At 40.6% G+C, this 17,439-nt stretch overlaps 1 protein-coding gene across 1 annotated transcript in view; it reads right to left on the bottom strand.

Moving 5' to 3' along the window:
• Window positions 1-16,452, bottom strand: part of LOC136863925 (luciferin 4-monooxygenase) — a 255,863-nt gene extending 239,411 nt beyond the window's left edge. Inside the window, exon 1 of the mRNA XM_067140354.2 lies at window positions 15,932-16,452. Coding sequence (XP_066996455.1) covers window positions 15,932-16,048 — 117 coding nt within the window. The 5' untranslated portion in view covers window positions 16,049-16,452. The remainder of the gene's footprint in view (window positions 1-15,931) is intronic.
• Window positions 16,453-17,439: the final 987 nt, after the last annotated feature.

Genomic DNA, 17,439 nt, shown 5'->3' with positions numbered 1-17,439 from the left:
CATCACATCATTCCTAGTAGGAACTGCTCCAGGCCTCTGTGAAGGCCACACATCACATCATTCGTAGTAGGAACTGCTCCAGGCCTCTACGGAGGCCACACATTACATCATGCCTGGTAAGAAATGCTCCAGACGTCTGTGAAGGCCACACATCACATCATTCCTAGTAGGAACTGCTCCAGGCCTCTCCGGAGGCCACACATCACATCATGCCTAGTAAGAACTGCTCCAGGCCTCTGTGAAGGCCACACATCGCATCATTCCTAGTAGGAACTGTTCCAGGCCTCTTCGAAGACCACACATTACATCGTTCCTATTAGGAACTGCTCCAGGTCTCTGCGAAGGCCACACATCACATCATTCCTAGTAGGAACTGCGCCAGGCCTCTGCGAAGGCCACACATCACATCATTCCGAGTAGGAAATGCGCCAGGCCTCTCTGGAGGCCACATATCACATCATGCATAGTAAGCCTCATTCTGGCGTGGCCACAGTCTTCTGTAGCTTCACTATAACCGCGTAACCTCCGGTAGTACTATTCGAGGATCCAACCAGTCTCCAAGCTGATGACTTATCAGATGGACGGACAAATTTATATTGTTACTAGCAAGATACTCGTGCTTCGCTACGGTATTATAATGAAATTTATAATTTAATACTTAATTTTTTATATATAATACGCCGAAATTCGCGATCTGACTCGTTTCCTGAGAGAATCCGCCAACATTCCTGATCTGACTCGTTTTCTGAGAGATTACGGCAATGTTCCTCCCATTTTTCAATCTTTCCTTCCAGCAATCGATTTCGTACTTCCCAGACTAGGTCTAGGTATTCCACCCGATCAGTTGGGTCCCTAAATCTTTGCCATCTTTTCCTATAAGTATTTTTAATATGGATCTCCTTGAGGAAATCCGGCGTGGTGTCGTCTTGGGTGCCTTGGTGGTACTGAACCAGCGGCCGGACTCCAATCGTAGTCATTACCCGGCAAGGACCCGTTTCCAGCGCAGTCCGCACATTTTGACCTTGGCCCAGGACAATATTATTATTATTATTATTATTATTATTATTATTATTATTATTATTATTATTATTATTATTATTATTATTATTATTATCGATGTTCTGGACCCCACAGCAAGATGCAAGACCGCTACTTGGCGGTAAATTACATCTGCTGCCATTGTCATTGCTGACAATGTGACCAGCACCATCGTCGCGCGTAGGCAATTACGTGAGATATCTGGCGACACGAATGATATACTTCCGTGCATCATTGACCTTATTATAGAGGTGAACAACTGCGCGGTCAATTTCATTCCTATCGTTTATTTCAAATGTGTTTAAATTTTTATTTATATGCCAGGAGAATCTACTGTAATCTAACTTTATGTTCTCCAAAGGAAAAGATGGCTCTTGAAAACGAACCCAGAAAAGATTAAAAATGATCAGTTTATGATCAGAATAAGTACATTATGAACAGTAAAATCAATTCATCTCAACTCCTTTTTCACCCCACCGCCGTTAAGTTGATTTACACCCAACCCCCGAAAAAAGAAGGCGTGTTTCTTGATGTTTAAAGGAGATTCCAAATACCAATGTTCATGTCTGTTACCTTCAGTTCTGAGATATAAGTATCCTCATAAAAAGAATTCACTTTTTTCACTTCCTTTCACACTCCCTCCCCCCCCCCCGCCCACGTGAATTTTCCGGGGAAAAAAACTTGTTTCTTTAATAGTGAAGGACCTTCTAAATACCAATTATCACGACTCTAACATCTTCAGTTTTTGAGATATGTGTCCTCCAGTGGCGTATACTGAGGGCTATCAAGGCTATCGGTGAAGCCCAAACATCAAATGAGACAATGGAAATCTTAAAGCACTTTATAATGTACGCACCTGACACATTGATACATTTACGAAACTTGAAGGCAATGAGAAACATCGTCGCTCGTAATTTTGAGTGCAAGGCATCGGAGACCGACATTGCAACCCTGGCGGTACGTCCCTCTCCCCCTCGACTCACATCGAGCGGCATGCTTCTGTATATCAGATAGGTGAGGGGACCGAGGGGAGAGGTGTGCAAAGCTTCGGTCCGTCAGATCGCCACTGCTAACCAGGGAGAGAGAGCAACCATGCGTTCCTTATCACATACACTTCCTCACTTCATACTTATGGCTTAATGATTTAGATAACAGAGTGCTGGTATTTCACTTCCGTCTACTTCTACATCCTTGTAGGAAGACATTGCAATGCCTGCTGTTATAGGAGTAGATCTGCTAAAATGAAATTTAATATTTCAGGTTTAGTATTCTCTTTTGTTGTTTGGAATCGAACTCGTGATCATGGGTCGGAAACCACCACTGATCTACCGAGAATGTTAATAAACCTCTGAACGACGTGTAGGACCACTTGTAATGCTGTAAAATTCCACACGTTCATTTGATAATAATAATAATAATAATAATAATAATAAGAAGAAGAAGAAGAAGAAGAAGAAGAAGAAGAAGAAGAAGAAGAAGAATGTGGTGCATTACCTCTGGATAGGCTTGGTGGTGACTCAATGAAGATGTCATAAACACCCTGTTCCGAAGCGAGGGGAAATTCCGAGAACTGAACCTGGGCCATTATTCTACTTATTTAGCCATAAAGAAGGACTTCAATTTGCTAAACTCGAAGCTACCATTTCCACTGACCAGGTGTTGAGTATTGGCAGTGGCAGAGGCCAGGGCAGTAAGTTTTGAAACAGCATCGACAGCACAGCAAGCTACAGTACTCCGGTGGCTCAAAACACTTACGACTTCACTAAACCAACTATCGAAAAGGAGTAATCTAAGTCTAGCGGTAGCCCACGTCTTGATCGCAGCATACGCCACTAGTGTCCTCATAAAAGGAATTCAACTCCTTTTCACCCCAGCCCCACCAAAATGATTTCCCCCAGAAAACAATTTTTTCTTTGTTTTTAAAGGAGATCCAAATACCAATTTTCACGTCTGTAACAACTTTAGTTTCTATTACATGTAAGTATCCTCATACAATTAATTGAATTTTTCAATTCTTTCACCTCTCCCTCCCTTCATTGGATTTTCCGAGAATACGGTTTCTTTAATTTTAAAGCAGATTCCAAATACCAATTTTCGCGTCTGCAAAATCTTTCGTTTTTGAGATAATAGTATCCTCATACAAATAGGCCTAATTCAAATAATTTTTCAATTTGCCTCCCCCCTCTTAAGCTGGATTTCCGAAAACAAAAAATACGTATTTCTTTATTTTTAAAGTAGATTCCAAATACGGTACCAAATTTCTTGTCTGTAACATCATCAGCTTTTGAGATATCAGTATCCTAATTAAAAGAATTCAACCCTATTTTCAGTCACTTTTACCACTCCACCCAAGTGGTTTTCCAGAAAACAAAAAATACATGTTTCTTTATTTTTAATAGAGATAAAAAATACTATTTTTCACTTCGGTAACATGTTAAGTTTTTGAGATATACTGTAGAAATGCTCATTTTAAAATTTCACCCCCTTTTTAGTTCCTCTTAAGTGGAGTTTCCAAATACAAATCACTTATGTTTCTTTACTTTTACAGGAGATTCCAAATACCAATGTTTACGTCTGTAACATTTTACGTTTCTGAGATATACTGTAGATATAGTCTTTCTAAAAATTCACCCCAATTTGTCACTCCTGTTTAACCTCCGTTAATTGGATTTTCCAAAAACAAAAAATACGTGTTTCTTTATTTTCAAAAGAGATCTGTAAACTTTAAAAATTTTGAGATATAGATAAACACATTTTAAAAATTCACCCTCCTTCTCACCCCCACCTCCCATTAATTGGATTTTCCAAAAACAAAAAATACACGTTTCTTTATTTTTAAAGGAGATCCCAAATACCAATTTTCAGGCCTGTATATATTCATTTTCTGAGATATAAGTATCCTCATTAAAGGCATTCAACCCCTTTTTCACCCATTTTCACCCCTCCTATTGGGATTTTCCGAAAACAAAAAAAAATACGTGTTTCTTTATTTTGAAAGAAGATTCGAAATACCAATTTTTACATCTGTAAACTTTTAAAGTTTTGAGATATAGATACACTCATTTTAAAAAGTCACTCCCCCCCTTTTCACCCTCCCATTAATTTGATTTTCCAAAAACAAACAAAATCCTCAAAATTTCATTTCATTATGTCAATTTGCTAGCGGGACCTAGTGTTTACAGTGCACTATGTCTTCTGGTATGGGCTAGAGCAATCTTGTTACTTTCATTGATCTGTCTCAGCTTTATCCTTGGCTTTGACAAAATGAAAGTGATTGAGGTATGAGTGATGCTAGTAATGCCATTTCTTCTGCAGCCAGTCCCTGCTATGAATGGTGTGAAAATATTGCTCATAGGGTCGGTTGGTGCATGCATTTCAGTGGGCTTGGCAGACTGACGTGTAATAGCAGCTTCTGGCTCGGTGAGGAAAGCAAGGGGAAACTACTTCACTCCTCATTTCCCTAGTACGCCTCTCCAGTGATGCCTAGGTCATCTATGACAGCTCATGGCGGATCTGTTGAGGATCCAACCAGCCTTCGGGGTGAGGACTAAACATACATACATAAGTGGTATGTTCCGTGCTGTCAGTGGAGAGATGGCGTGGAATGACATTAGTATACGAATACGTTTGAGTGGCGTGTTTAAAAGTAGGAAAGTTCGTAATATGAAGATAAGGTTGGAATTAAAGAGGAAAAATTGGGATAAATATTCATTTATAGGGAGGGGAGTTTGGGATTGGAATAACTTACCAAGGGTGATGTTCAATAAATTTCCAATTTTTTTGAAATCATTTAAGAAAAGGCTAGAAAAACAACAGATAGGGAATCTGCCACCTGGGTGACTGCCCTAAATGCAGATCAGTATTGACTGATTGATTCAGTAGTTTTGGCTCGGCGATGACGAATCAGTCAGTCAGTCAGTCAGTCAGTCAGTCAGTCAGTCAGTCAGTCAGTCAGTCAGGGCAAGTTATTTTATATATATAGATTACTTGGTTCATCAGCAGATAGAATGATCTGATGCACCCCTCCATGTAATCCTTTTCCTGTGCTATCGTCTTCATCTCTACACAACGATTAAGCGAGTAGGGAGAGACGTTGGTCAGGCACACTGATGGGATTTCAGCAGGACTTATTAGATCAGTTGGATTCAGGAGACCAGTTGGATTGCATAGCCATAGACCTTTCCAAAGCATTTGACAGAGTGAAACATGGAATATTATTAAAGAGACAGAAGGGAATAGGATTGGACATAAGGGTTATACGTTGGATAAGAACATTTCTAAATTCAAGAGTTCAGAAAGTCAAAGTAGGAAATCATGTATCATAGGAAGTTTGGAAGTGAATTGCACAGGGTAGTATAATCGGTCCATTACTTTTCTTAATATACGCAAACGATTTAGAGAACAATGCAATATCAAAAATAAGAATATATGCAGATGACATAATTGTTTATAGGGATTGTTCAGAATTACAAAGGGACCTTGACCGAATCCAACAATGGGTTGAAGAGAATAATATGAAGGTTAATGGAGGCAAATGAACTGTTACAATATTTACAGTCCGGGGCTTAAAACTGAATTTAAATATACTTTGGACGAGGTAACTGCCCCAAAAGACGGCAAGTGCAAATACTTAGGTGTGAGATTTGAAAGAAATTTGCAACGGAAGGGTCATGTTGATGACATTGCTGGGAAAGCATGCATATCGTTACATGTCATAGTGAGGCTACTTAAAGGATGCAACAAAGAATTCTAAGGGAAAAGTTACTTAAATATGGGTCGTCCATTATTGGAATATGCATACAGTATTTGGGATCTTCACCAGGAATATCTAACAAAAGAAATAGATGGCGTGCAGAGGAAAGCAGCAAGATTTGTAAGAGGGGATTTTAGGAGAAGTAGTACCGGTAGTGTATCAGAAGTGTTAGAGAATCTTGGGTGTGAAACTTTAAGTATAAGAAGTAGACTTCTAGGTTTATATAGAGCCAATACAGAAGAGGAAGCATGGGAAGAAATCTGTGAGAGGCTTCAGTTGGAAAATAATTATATCGGCTGGGCTGACCACAAGAATAAAATTAGAAAGGATTTTAGCTGAAGACATTGGGGTCAATTTTCAGCTATTGGGAAGGGTGTGAAGGAGTGGAACAGTTTACAGAGAAAAGAAATGAAATGTTAGAGGACAGGTTATTGTAAATAAAGAATTTTTGTGAATAAATGAATTCCATCCATTGGTCTATGAAGATTGGACAGCCGAAGTAGGGGACTGCCTGTAGGGGTGAAGTACAGTGGGGATTTCGAGGGCCCTGAGACCGCTACGGTAGCTGTGAAGGCCCTTCAGGAATTCTGAACAGCGGTGGCAAAGGGGTCTCTGGTTAAGACGCAGGAGGTCGTTATGCTTGTTAGGTACCAAAATGGGTTAAAAAATGCAATGTAAATTTTAATCTTATACCAATAGTATAGCGTTATTTGAAGTAATTCCACACAAAGTATATGAGTAGATTATGTTTGTAAATACAGAAGATATGAGTAGAATTTTGTAAATAATATAAATTGATTACGTAGTAGAAAAGTTGTTAGTGTAAATTGTTAGTGCTAGTGCTTGATAATAATGCATTTTTTGTGTACCGTTTGCCACTGAGGTAGACACATCATTTTCAAATAAAGTGGTTTTTATTTGACACTCAGCCGGAATTGACTGGTGGTAGGAGGCCAATTCTTTTGCTGCCTAACTTCGGAGATCTCAGAGGACCCTTTTCTAACATGGCTAATTCTTTGGCTCAAAAAACAGAGAACAATATACTAATATTTTGAGCAAAATAAACAAGCTTCTTGGTTTACATGATCAAAACCATGGGACCTCTAGTTCTGCGTGATATCCGAAAGCACTTCTCATTTCAAAAATCCCACTCGGCCGGTATTCAAACAACGCCCAATTTGGCGAGAAGCCAGTGACGTCATAACCTGACTATCTCACCCTGATCATTTGAAGATTCATTTCCACTTCTTTAAGCTGAGGATATCGTTTCACTGACCATGAGGCACTCCAATATACACCGATTATCAAGCTGGGTAGCAGTGTCTTGGCAGGCAACGTCCTTAATGGTCGGTAAACGTTATGGGTTTGTTTAATTTCCACTTGTTATGTCCCTCTCATTCCCTATTAGAGGCGGCTGTAAGGATTTTCTCTTTGCTTGTTCTTTAATCTCGTTCTAACACACAATGGCTTAGCCATGTTGGGGGGGGGGGATTTAGGAGATATATCCCCCACTACAAAAAAATTCTAAAAATAAAAGAATATAAAGAAAGAGACTTGCTTAACAGGTTACGGAAAGTGTGGAAAACCTCCTCGACGTTAGTCGTTAGCATTAGTATAATGCACAACACATTATTTCGATAAATTTCATTCCTATAAAATATACAAACGAAATCTACATCGTTACAACAGCATGAAAATATGCATTTAATCCATTCGGAAGTGATGCGATTTTAAGTTACTCTTGTTGTAAAAGTAGGCTACATGTGAGTGTAATCGCAGCGGACGAGATGCGACGAACATTTTTGGAAGTTCTAGCCATGTGTGATAACTGATAAGTTACGATGCTGTACTTTACCCATTTGTGCATGACATGTTACGGATTTCAGCTTCTTTGCCTGTTTTAACATCGTCTAGTGAACAGCCCTTTCCTGCTTTAAGGAGACTATAAACTTATTTAAGTACCACAATATCAAATGAGCGTTTGAACGGTTTGGCTTTTCTGTGAATTCATGGACACACGATATTTTGTCCATCCCTCGGAATAAATTCAGCGAGGATACTGCGAGAAAATACTCAGAGTCAACGCAGACATTGTGACCTATGTTTTTCCTTTAATGATGTAATTGTATTTTTTTAACTAATTGGTGCTTGTTTCTTACTAATTGGACAATGATTACGTAATATGAATGTTAAATGGGTTTATGCTCATTCTGTCGTGCTTTTCAGTTCTTTTTCAGGTGTGCGTGTCATAATATAATAAATCAGCCAGTCACTCTATGAGACAGAGAGTTTGAAGTATTTTATCGGGTGATGAACCACACTTGTATTGGTCGACCGTGGACACTCCCGTAGCAACATTGAACGATCTCCGCCTGAACTGCCTCACTGGAGACACTTTACTGTAGACTACATAACCCATTTCCCTACAATAACTTAAACCGTAACTTTATCATGTATTTAAATCAGAAATTCAATATTGTGATTTGGTCAATTCATTTTACGTTTGCACATAGCACAGGAGAGTTGATGGACCTTATTGTTTTCTGAAGGTCATTCCTCTAATGAACAATATTGGGCCGATATTGCTTTTTATAAAGTGGGTCATCTTGTTCACAGAAACACCATTTTTAGATCACAATTTCGAGATAATAATAATAATAATAATAATAATAATAATAATAATAATAATAATAATAATAATAATAATAATAATTGTACCGGGAGATACACTCCAAAGCCGCGCATTCAAATTCAGCGCCTAAAGGAACCCCTCTATTGGTAAAACAGTGAAACTACACCAACTTAGAACTTTACTCAGAAGATGTCACCAGAGAAATATGATGTAATTTTGTTATTGTGCAGTTGCCTAAACTGAGTGAATTTATCCTTGTTTTGTTTGCCATTCATCAAGAAGTTTGGACATTCTTCCACAGATGACACTACTAAAAACTATGATCATGCACCCTGGTGCGAGGTGTAAGAAGTTGTAATTTAAAGAAGTGTTGTATTTGTAGGTTTTTGTAACTGAATGATGTTCATTTATTTTTGGGTTGGCAATATTTCCTTTTTCTTTCCGCCAGTTTTGAATCTAGCTAATCCCTAATTTCTGTAATTAATTTTTCACCTATCACAGGCTTCTTGTTCGATTCTGAGTGTTACTTTTGAATTTAAGCAATAAAATTGAGAGGGTGTGGCTAGTTTAGTCTTAAATGATCTCGAACCTTCCCTGAGGGTTTATAAACTGCGGATTTTCTCGTTTCTTGGCCAATTGATCGTCATCTTACTGAGTGTGTGTGTCAAAGCAGGAGGCGGGTGGCCTCTTTCATCGGTCAACAGAACATCTACAAGGTAATGGCCACATAACTTGTTTCTTTCTTGCTACCTCCGCAGTTTAACCCGAGGGAAAGGTCCGACTCCTTAGTTATGTAACAAGCTTTTCTAAAATGTAACTTTCATCCGGCTGATGTAAAAACCTTCATAAATCATTAACTGTAAATCGGGGATAGAGAGTGATGCACCCTCTCGAGCTCCCCTTCATCTTGGTTTGAGGTGACTACGTTTTGTAACGGTTTTCTACCTGCAATATATTAAAGTAAATTCTATACGACTCACCTCAGTAGTTTAGGAATAGCCCCTGTTTCGTCGGCCTAGAGCCCCTTAGGATTTCAAGTTCTCAATATATTGGACCGCAGTGTAAGCCTCCATTCAGGCTGTGTGTGTCGGGCCATTTAATTAACCTGTTCGTTTCCACATAGGCCCTATAGGTTGTGTACGAGATACCCCTGTTTCAAATTGTAAGTTCGGCCCTGGAAGGCCAGAGAGTGTCCGATTTTTTATGTTGCCTCGAGGAGGCTGAAAGAAAACGGAGATTCGGTTAGCTCTTTCTCAAGTTTTGTAATTGTAAAGAGTGCCTCTAGAAGGCTAGAAATTGTACTTTGGGGAGCAAGTGCTCAGTGAATTAGGGGATTTCTGCCCTTAACCAAGTAATTCTTCTTCCATTTGTAATATTGTAAAACTAGGGGCTTGAAGCCCAAAGTGTGAAGGTTCTGAATCTTGGACTTTTCCCAATCTTGTTTAATGATTGCTACTTGTACCTGTAACATTGTCATTTAAAAAAATGTTATGTTTGAAGTTCTGAGAATATAACCTTCAGTTTAAGTTTTAAATTAATTTTGATATTGTAGTTAGACCCATTAAAGCCCGCACCTTCTTTCATCACCTCTGCGTTCCACAGATACCCCGGAATAATAATAATAATAATAATAATAATAATAATAATAATAATAATAATAATAATAATAATAATAATAATAATAGTATGTGAAATGTCTTATTACCGCAAGAAAGAAGTATTTTTTCCCATTCTTATTGATGGCAGAGAAGATGGTGATTTAGAATCTCCCGATAACCCGTACAGAAATTGTGGCTATTCTATGTCTATAGAAGCGAAAGAGTTTAAAAAGAAGTCGTTCTTAGGACTCGGAACACGAATTTTTCTCCGCTCCGGACTCAGTAGCTTAGATGTTAGAAAGCTGCTGGCCTTCTGAGCTCAAGTTGGGGGGTTCGATCCCAGCTCAGTACGGTGGCCTTTTAAGGTGCTCAAGTAAGCCAGCCTCATGTTAGTACGGTTTACTGGCACGAAAAAGAACTCTTGTGGGGACAAAATTCCGGTACCTCGGAGTCTCTGAAAACCGTAAAAGTAGTTAGTGGGACGTTAAAAATTATTATTATTATTATTATTATTATTATTATTATTATTATTTCCTTCTTTCTTTTTTCTTTCTTAATGAGTTTACCCTCCAGGGTTGGTTTTCCCTTCGGACTCAGCGAGGGATCCCACTTCTACCGCCTCAGGGACAGTGTCCTGGAGTGTGAGACTTTCGGTCGGGAGGATACAGCTAGGGAGGAGGACCAGTACCTCGCCCAGGTGGCCTCACCTGCTATACTAAACAGGGTCCTTTTGGGGGGATGTGAAGATTCGAATGGATAGACAGGGAAGAGGGAAGGAAGCGTCCCTGCCCTTAAGTTAGGTACCATCCCGGCATTTGGCTGGGGAAGTAGTGGGAAACCACGGAAATCCACTTCGAGGATGGCTGAGGTGGGAATCGAACGCCCCTCTACTCAGTTGACCTCCCGAAGCTGAGTGGACCCCGTTCCAGCCTTCGAACCACTTTTCAAATTTCGTGGCAGAGCCAGGAATCGAACCTGGGCCTCCGGGGGTGGTAGCTAATCACACTAAACATTACACCGCAGAGGTTGCATTATTAGTAATATTACTTATTATTATTATTTTATTAATAATTATTAATATTAATAATAATATACCCTAGGATCTTCAACGAATTAAAATATTTCATCACACTAAAACACTTCAGTGATACGTAGGAATCTACAATGTACCGTAACAAGTGTTGTTGGTTGCCAAATAAATAATTATATTTCTTGGCGCCTTCTCAAACGAAATAGTCGTATGTCAAAGGGTTAAAGGAATCGCTTTATCCATTTCCGCCACAGCAATACTCAGCAAAACACCTATCCCCGCATTTTCATAATATTCTGTCCATCGCTCCGAATAAATTCAGCGAGGATGCTGCGAGAAAATGATCAGATTTCTCATCACGTTATAAGAAGAGTTGGATGCTATTTAATTCACTCAGTTTCAAAAAGTGCCCGCATGTGTCAATGTAAAGGCTCGTCAAAACAGTGTACGTAGATACTTTGCCAGGAAAACTCCACGTGGATGTGCAACACAAGTAAAAACATCGAAATGTAAATAAATCAATCCTGCTTCAAATGATTATTTGTAAATGTATATAAACAAACGGTCTAGAAAGCCAAGAATAACGGCCGAGAGGATTCGTCGTGTTGACCACACGACACCTCGTAATCCGCAGGCCTTCGGGCTGAGCAGCGGTCGCTTGGTAGGCCAAGGCCCTTCAAGGGCTGTGGTGCCATGGGGTTTGGTTTATAAACAAACCCGATGCCGCAACAACAAGCGACTGCTCAGCGGATTATGAGGCGATGCATTGTCAGTGCGACGAATCCTTTCGCTCATTATTCTGATTTCTAGATCCGGGTCGTCAAGTAGCTTCTCGATCATTTTTCACGAAGGCTGAGTGGACCTCGAACCAACCCTCAGATCCAAGTAAAAATCCCTGTCCTGGCTGGAAATAGAATTTAGGGCCTCTGGTCAAGAGGCAGACTCGCTACCCCTAGAACCTGGGACAGGCTTTTATATTTCTTGCCATTATGTCTTAATTTACATAGTTTTATTTGTGTACTCAGCCTTAAGTTAATTTGATTTCTTGTTGAACCAAGTCAAAGCATTCCCACTACAGTATATTTGATTCCATTATAAGTTCAGATGTTTTCCGTAAATGTTTACGACAAGTTTGTAAAGAATTCTGTATATAGAATCTCGACCATTAAATAGAGAAAAGAAGTGGAGTTTGGACCGAGTGGGGTCTGGTGTTTCTAGTTCTCTCTGTTGTTGTTGTTGTTGTTGTTGTTGTTGTTGTTGTTGTTGTTGTTGTTGTTGTTGTTGTTGTTGGATGTGGTCGTAGATACAGTATGACCACTTGCCAGAAGGAAAAAAAGAAACTCCACGCACAGTCGAAAAGTGAATGTGCAACACAAATAAAAATGCGGAAAAGTACATAAATCAATTCTCCTTCACAGGCCAAAGAGCCCCTCGCAGAGCTGGAAAGACTCACCCTGCTAAAGAACAAAATAGACGGCCCTATTAATCGAGAGAACTCATTTATACAATCTTAAATACATTGTGGGATAATTCATCGCTAAGATCCCAAAACAATATTTTCACACGTGCGCACTGCACATGTGTAGTGAAGCTGGTTATGCAAGTCAGGATGCTAACGCGACCTTCGGATTGTTGACCTGAACATTTAACATTCCCTGTTTGAAGTGTGTGACTGATTATACAGGCATGATCAAGATTTGATGAACTTTAAATCGTGTCATTATAAGCTCCAAGACCTGCAGTTTTATGTGGAGTTCGGGAAGCAAGAAGATGTGTTTCCTTATCAAAAATATCATATGACTGACTAGGATTGGAACTGCGGCTGATTAGGTTGGAAGGAAGGAGGTGATTTCAGTGAAATGCGTGCTCTCGTCCAACCGATGCACAGGCTAACATTTAAACTAACTTAAATAGCTTCACCTTGTTAACAGAGGAAAGCTACGTTTCTCACATTTGGAGTACTCCGTAGAAATTAGTCATTGATAACCATCGCATCTCACTGCAGAGTCATACATTCGACTTCATCTTCGGGGTACCGGGAGTGCTTCTTCTACACACGTATACACGCGGTATCTTGAAGGTCACATTCGATCCAATACACAATTGCGGAAAGTGATCACCGTACCACCTATTAGGCCCCATCTGAGATGGCAACACACCGGACAGGAAGTAGGCTCTAGTAGGCTGGGAGTGGGAAGATAAATGGCAGTCCCATATGAGTACATAGTCCAGAATTTATCTCGAGTTGAAATAGAAATCCACTTGTCTCTTGATGTGGCCACCGTTTTTTTGTTGTTTTGTTTTTAAGGAGAGGGGGCACTATCAGTTCTGTTCTATCATGCAGCTATACACTTATTCTTAACTGATATTATCTAATTTACTACGTTATGGTGTGTGATTTTGATATGGAGCGTTAATTAAGGTACAGCCCCAGCATTTGCCTGGTGAGAAAATCGGAAACCACAGAAAACCAGCTTCAGGGCTGCCAACAGTGGGGTTCGAACCCACTATCTCCCGGATGTGAGCTCACAGCTGGGCGCTCCTAACCGCACCGCCAACTAGCCCGGTATGAGGGTATTTAGGGGTTGTAGTAAGGTTGTAAAGGAGAAGGCATATAAATCTCTGGTAAGACCCCAAGTAGAGTATGGTTCCATTGTATGGGACCCTCACCAGGATTACTTGATTCAAGAACTGGAAAAAAATCCAGATAAAAGCAGCTCTATTAGTTCTGGGTGATTTCCGACAAAAGAGTAGCGTCACAAAAATGTTGCAATGTTTGGACTGGGAAGACTTGGGCGAAAGGAGACGAGTTGTTCGACTAAGTGGTATGTTCTGAGCTGTCAGTGGAGATATGGCGTAGAATGACATTAGTAGACGAATAAGTTTGAGTGGTGTCTTTAAAAGTAGGAAAGATCACAACATGAAGATAAAGTTTGGAATACATGAGGACAAATTGGGGCAAATATTCGGAAGGGGAGTTAGGGATTGGAATAACTTAGTTCAATAAATTTCCAGTTTCTTTTCAATCATTTAAGAAAAGGCTAGGAAAACAACAGATAGGGAATCTGCCACGTGGGAGACGATTGATTGATTGATTGATTGATTGATTGATTGATTGATTGATTGATTGATTGATTGATTGATTGATTGATTGATTGATTGATTGATTGAGACACGTACAGATTTAGCAGTCCGCCCCTGTGGTGTAGTAGTTAGCGTGATTAGCTGCCACCTCCGGAGGTCCGGTTTCGATTCCCGGCTCTGCCACGAAATTTGAAAAGTGGTGCGAGGGCTGGAACTGGGTCCACTCAGCATCGGGAGATCAACTGAGTATAGGTGTATTCGATTCCCACCTCAGCCATCCTCGATGTGATTTTTCGTGGTTTCCCCTTCTCCTCCAGGCAAAATGCCGGATGGTACCTAAGGCCACGGCCGCTTCCTTCCCTCTTCCTCGTCTATCCCATCCAATCTTCCCATCCCCCCCCCCCCAAGGCCCCTGTTGAGCATTGCAGGTGAGACCGACTGGTCCTTCTCCCCACTTGTATCCCCTACCCAAAGTCTCACGCTACGGGACACTGCCCTTGAGGCAGTAGAGGTAGGATCCCTCGCTGAGTCCGAGGGAAAATCAACCCTGGACGGTAAACAAATCAAGAAAGAAAGAAGATACAGTCACGTACAGATTTAGCAACACCGCCTAACTTCAGCAGCTGATAAAATAACGGTGCGAGATATCGAATTATTTCTTTCAATTTATTTATCAGCATGACCAACCCTCTAACTCTCACGGTGCTTCCGACCATCCCGTATATTTAAGTCTCCGTGCCAGAGGATTTAACCAGATGTGCTTAAATCCTCAGTCTGGCCGGGAATAGAACTCAGGGCCACTGAACCGAAGGGCGCTATTCTGACCATTCAGCCAAGGAGCCAGACTGACCATCGCGTAAACATACTGAAGTAACCTGGGCATTCGAATCGCTTCCATAGAATTAGTAAGTCCCCAGGTAATTTTGCCACATCCTAGTAAGTTGGCTACGCGGACGAAGGTTGCCTTCCAGACATGGTGGCTTTGAAATCCACCGTCGGCAGCTCTTAAGATAGTTTACCATGGTTTCCCATTTTCACACCAGTCAAATCCTGCGGTTGTACCTTAATAACGCACCTTTATTCCCATTCCACTATCGCCGTGTAAGTGCGACGTTAGAACGACTGGAAACTATGTCCTATTTCTCACTTCAGTTATTTGAAGTGAAATGTTGTAGTCCGACTCCTTAGCTGAATGGTCAGCGATCCGGGAGATAGTAGGTTCGAATCCCACTATCGGCAGCCCTGAAAATGGTTTTCCGTGGTTTCCCATTTTCACACCAGGCAAATGCTGGGGCTGTGCCTTAATTAAGGCCACGGCCGCTTCCTTCCAACTCCTAGGCCTTTCCTATCCCATCGTCGCCATAAGACCTATCTGTGTCGGTGCGACGTAAAGCCCATAGCAAAAAAAAAAGAATGGTCAGCGTACTGGCCTTCGTTTCAGAGGGCCCCGAGTTCGATTCGTGGCCGAGACAGTGGTATTAAAAACATGTGCTTAATTCCTCTGACTCGGAGGCTGGGTGTTTATGCATGTCTGAATGCACTTCTCTTCATATTCAGACAACACATCACACTACCAGCCACCACAGAAACACGTAATAGTAAATACGGTCCTCCATATAGAGTTGGCGTCAGGAAGGGCGTAAAACTGAGTATAATTCACATCAAGTGCCGACCCCAATAAAGTCTGGGGGGAAAGTCCATGAAGAAGTTTCTTACACATCCACACAAACACACGCACGTGAATAGCAAAGGACGGTAAAGGTGATATAAGAAAAGAAAGCTTAAGTGGGACTTACTTGAGATATTTTGTTTCCATGTTCACTGAGTTTCTTCATAAAATGCTCTCCCAATGAGCTAAACTCAAGGTCAACAGCCGGAGGGCCTCGCAGAATGAACCTGTCTTCTCCTGCCATGACGATAAACAGTGAATCGCAAGTCGTTCGGACGCACTTTTATACTGTGACGTGCATATTCATATCTAATGTTGGTAAGATAAGCCAAGTTACGTTCGAAGGAGCCACTAGATGTCTTGAATGCTGCGAGCGATATGAAGTTGCACTATCATATCCTCATAGCTGAGCGCGGCAAGAAAATCCTGGGGTAGCTCGCTCAAGTTTGCGCGGTCTATTTACTTCCAAAAACAAAACAGAAGTACATTTAAGGACAGCTAAAAGTTCACAGTACACGAGATTACATTATAAACGAGAAGTCTTTCTGGAAATCGAACGTAGAGGTCCACGTGACAGTTTAACATACGATGCTTGAAACGAGAGACATCCGTCCTTTCCTCCTCTCTGTTCACACAGAGCACAACTGAAAACAACCTGCGCACTGCTAGCGTATTGCTAGCACTGAAACCAGTTGGCAGCAGATGCGGTACAGTCTGCCTCAAAGTTTAACGCTCTTCCGTCTACAGCCAGAACTTACTTTTCCACCCTCTAATATCGTAAACAGTTTATTATATTTCTCTTGAACGGGCTTCCGGATTGTTAGACTGTGTCGAACCTTTAATATTTACCGACGTTTCCCCTGCATGTTCGGAAAAATGAACCCATCATTCTGAATTAATTGTGTGTGAAACTGTGAAAGAAGCATAGGATTTAGGGAGAAAATTTTAAATGAAGCGAGAATAATATTATGAGCTCAGGATCTTTCTAGTATGCAACATAAACGATATGTGGTTAAGTTTAATTTTTGTTCAGATTGGTCGATGGTGATTCTTGCCCCGCCTCGCTGTGGCTCAGGCTGGTTTGCTGGCGGGAGGAAGGTGGGGGCAGTCGAATGATAACTAGGGAGTGGGGCGGTAAATGTTACGCCCGTGACTACTTTTGAGAATTGGGTAGATTATCTTAGATTAGACTACACGTTTTTTGCCTAGCAAGATTAGGGCATTTAGGCTTTCTCTTCCTTCTAATCAGAAAAAAACAATTTCAAAATACAACATTTACGGTACAAGTGCAAATGAAACGTCTTACTGCTAAACAATGTGTACACGATTATAAAATACACAATTTTTTTAACTTTTGCTAACTCCATGATACTTAATTGTAATAATGTGGATATACACAGGTTGGGAAAAAAAGGCTGATAAACAATTAACAAAACAGTTTGAATAACAAGCCAGCACTCAACTATTTACCTCGGCGCACAGTGGGACTGAAGGCCTTCAAAGTTGATATTAAATACGGTAGTTTATGGGAACTGAAGAACAGTAATGGACTGAGGTGATGACAAAGGATAATAGATAAAATAAATAACGCTAAATGTAATAATATTTGTTTACTGGTCATCAAGTTACGATGCG

The sequence above is a fragment of the Anabrus simplex genome, chromosome 2 (assembly GCF_040414725.1).
Source record: "Anabrus simplex isolate iqAnaSimp1 chromosome 2, ASM4041472v1, whole genome shotgun sequence".
NCBI classification, from domain to species: Eukaryota; Metazoa; Arthropoda; class Insecta; order Orthoptera; family Tettigoniidae; genus Anabrus; species Anabrus simplex.
This window is presented reverse-complemented; position numbering and strand designations above follow the sequence as displayed.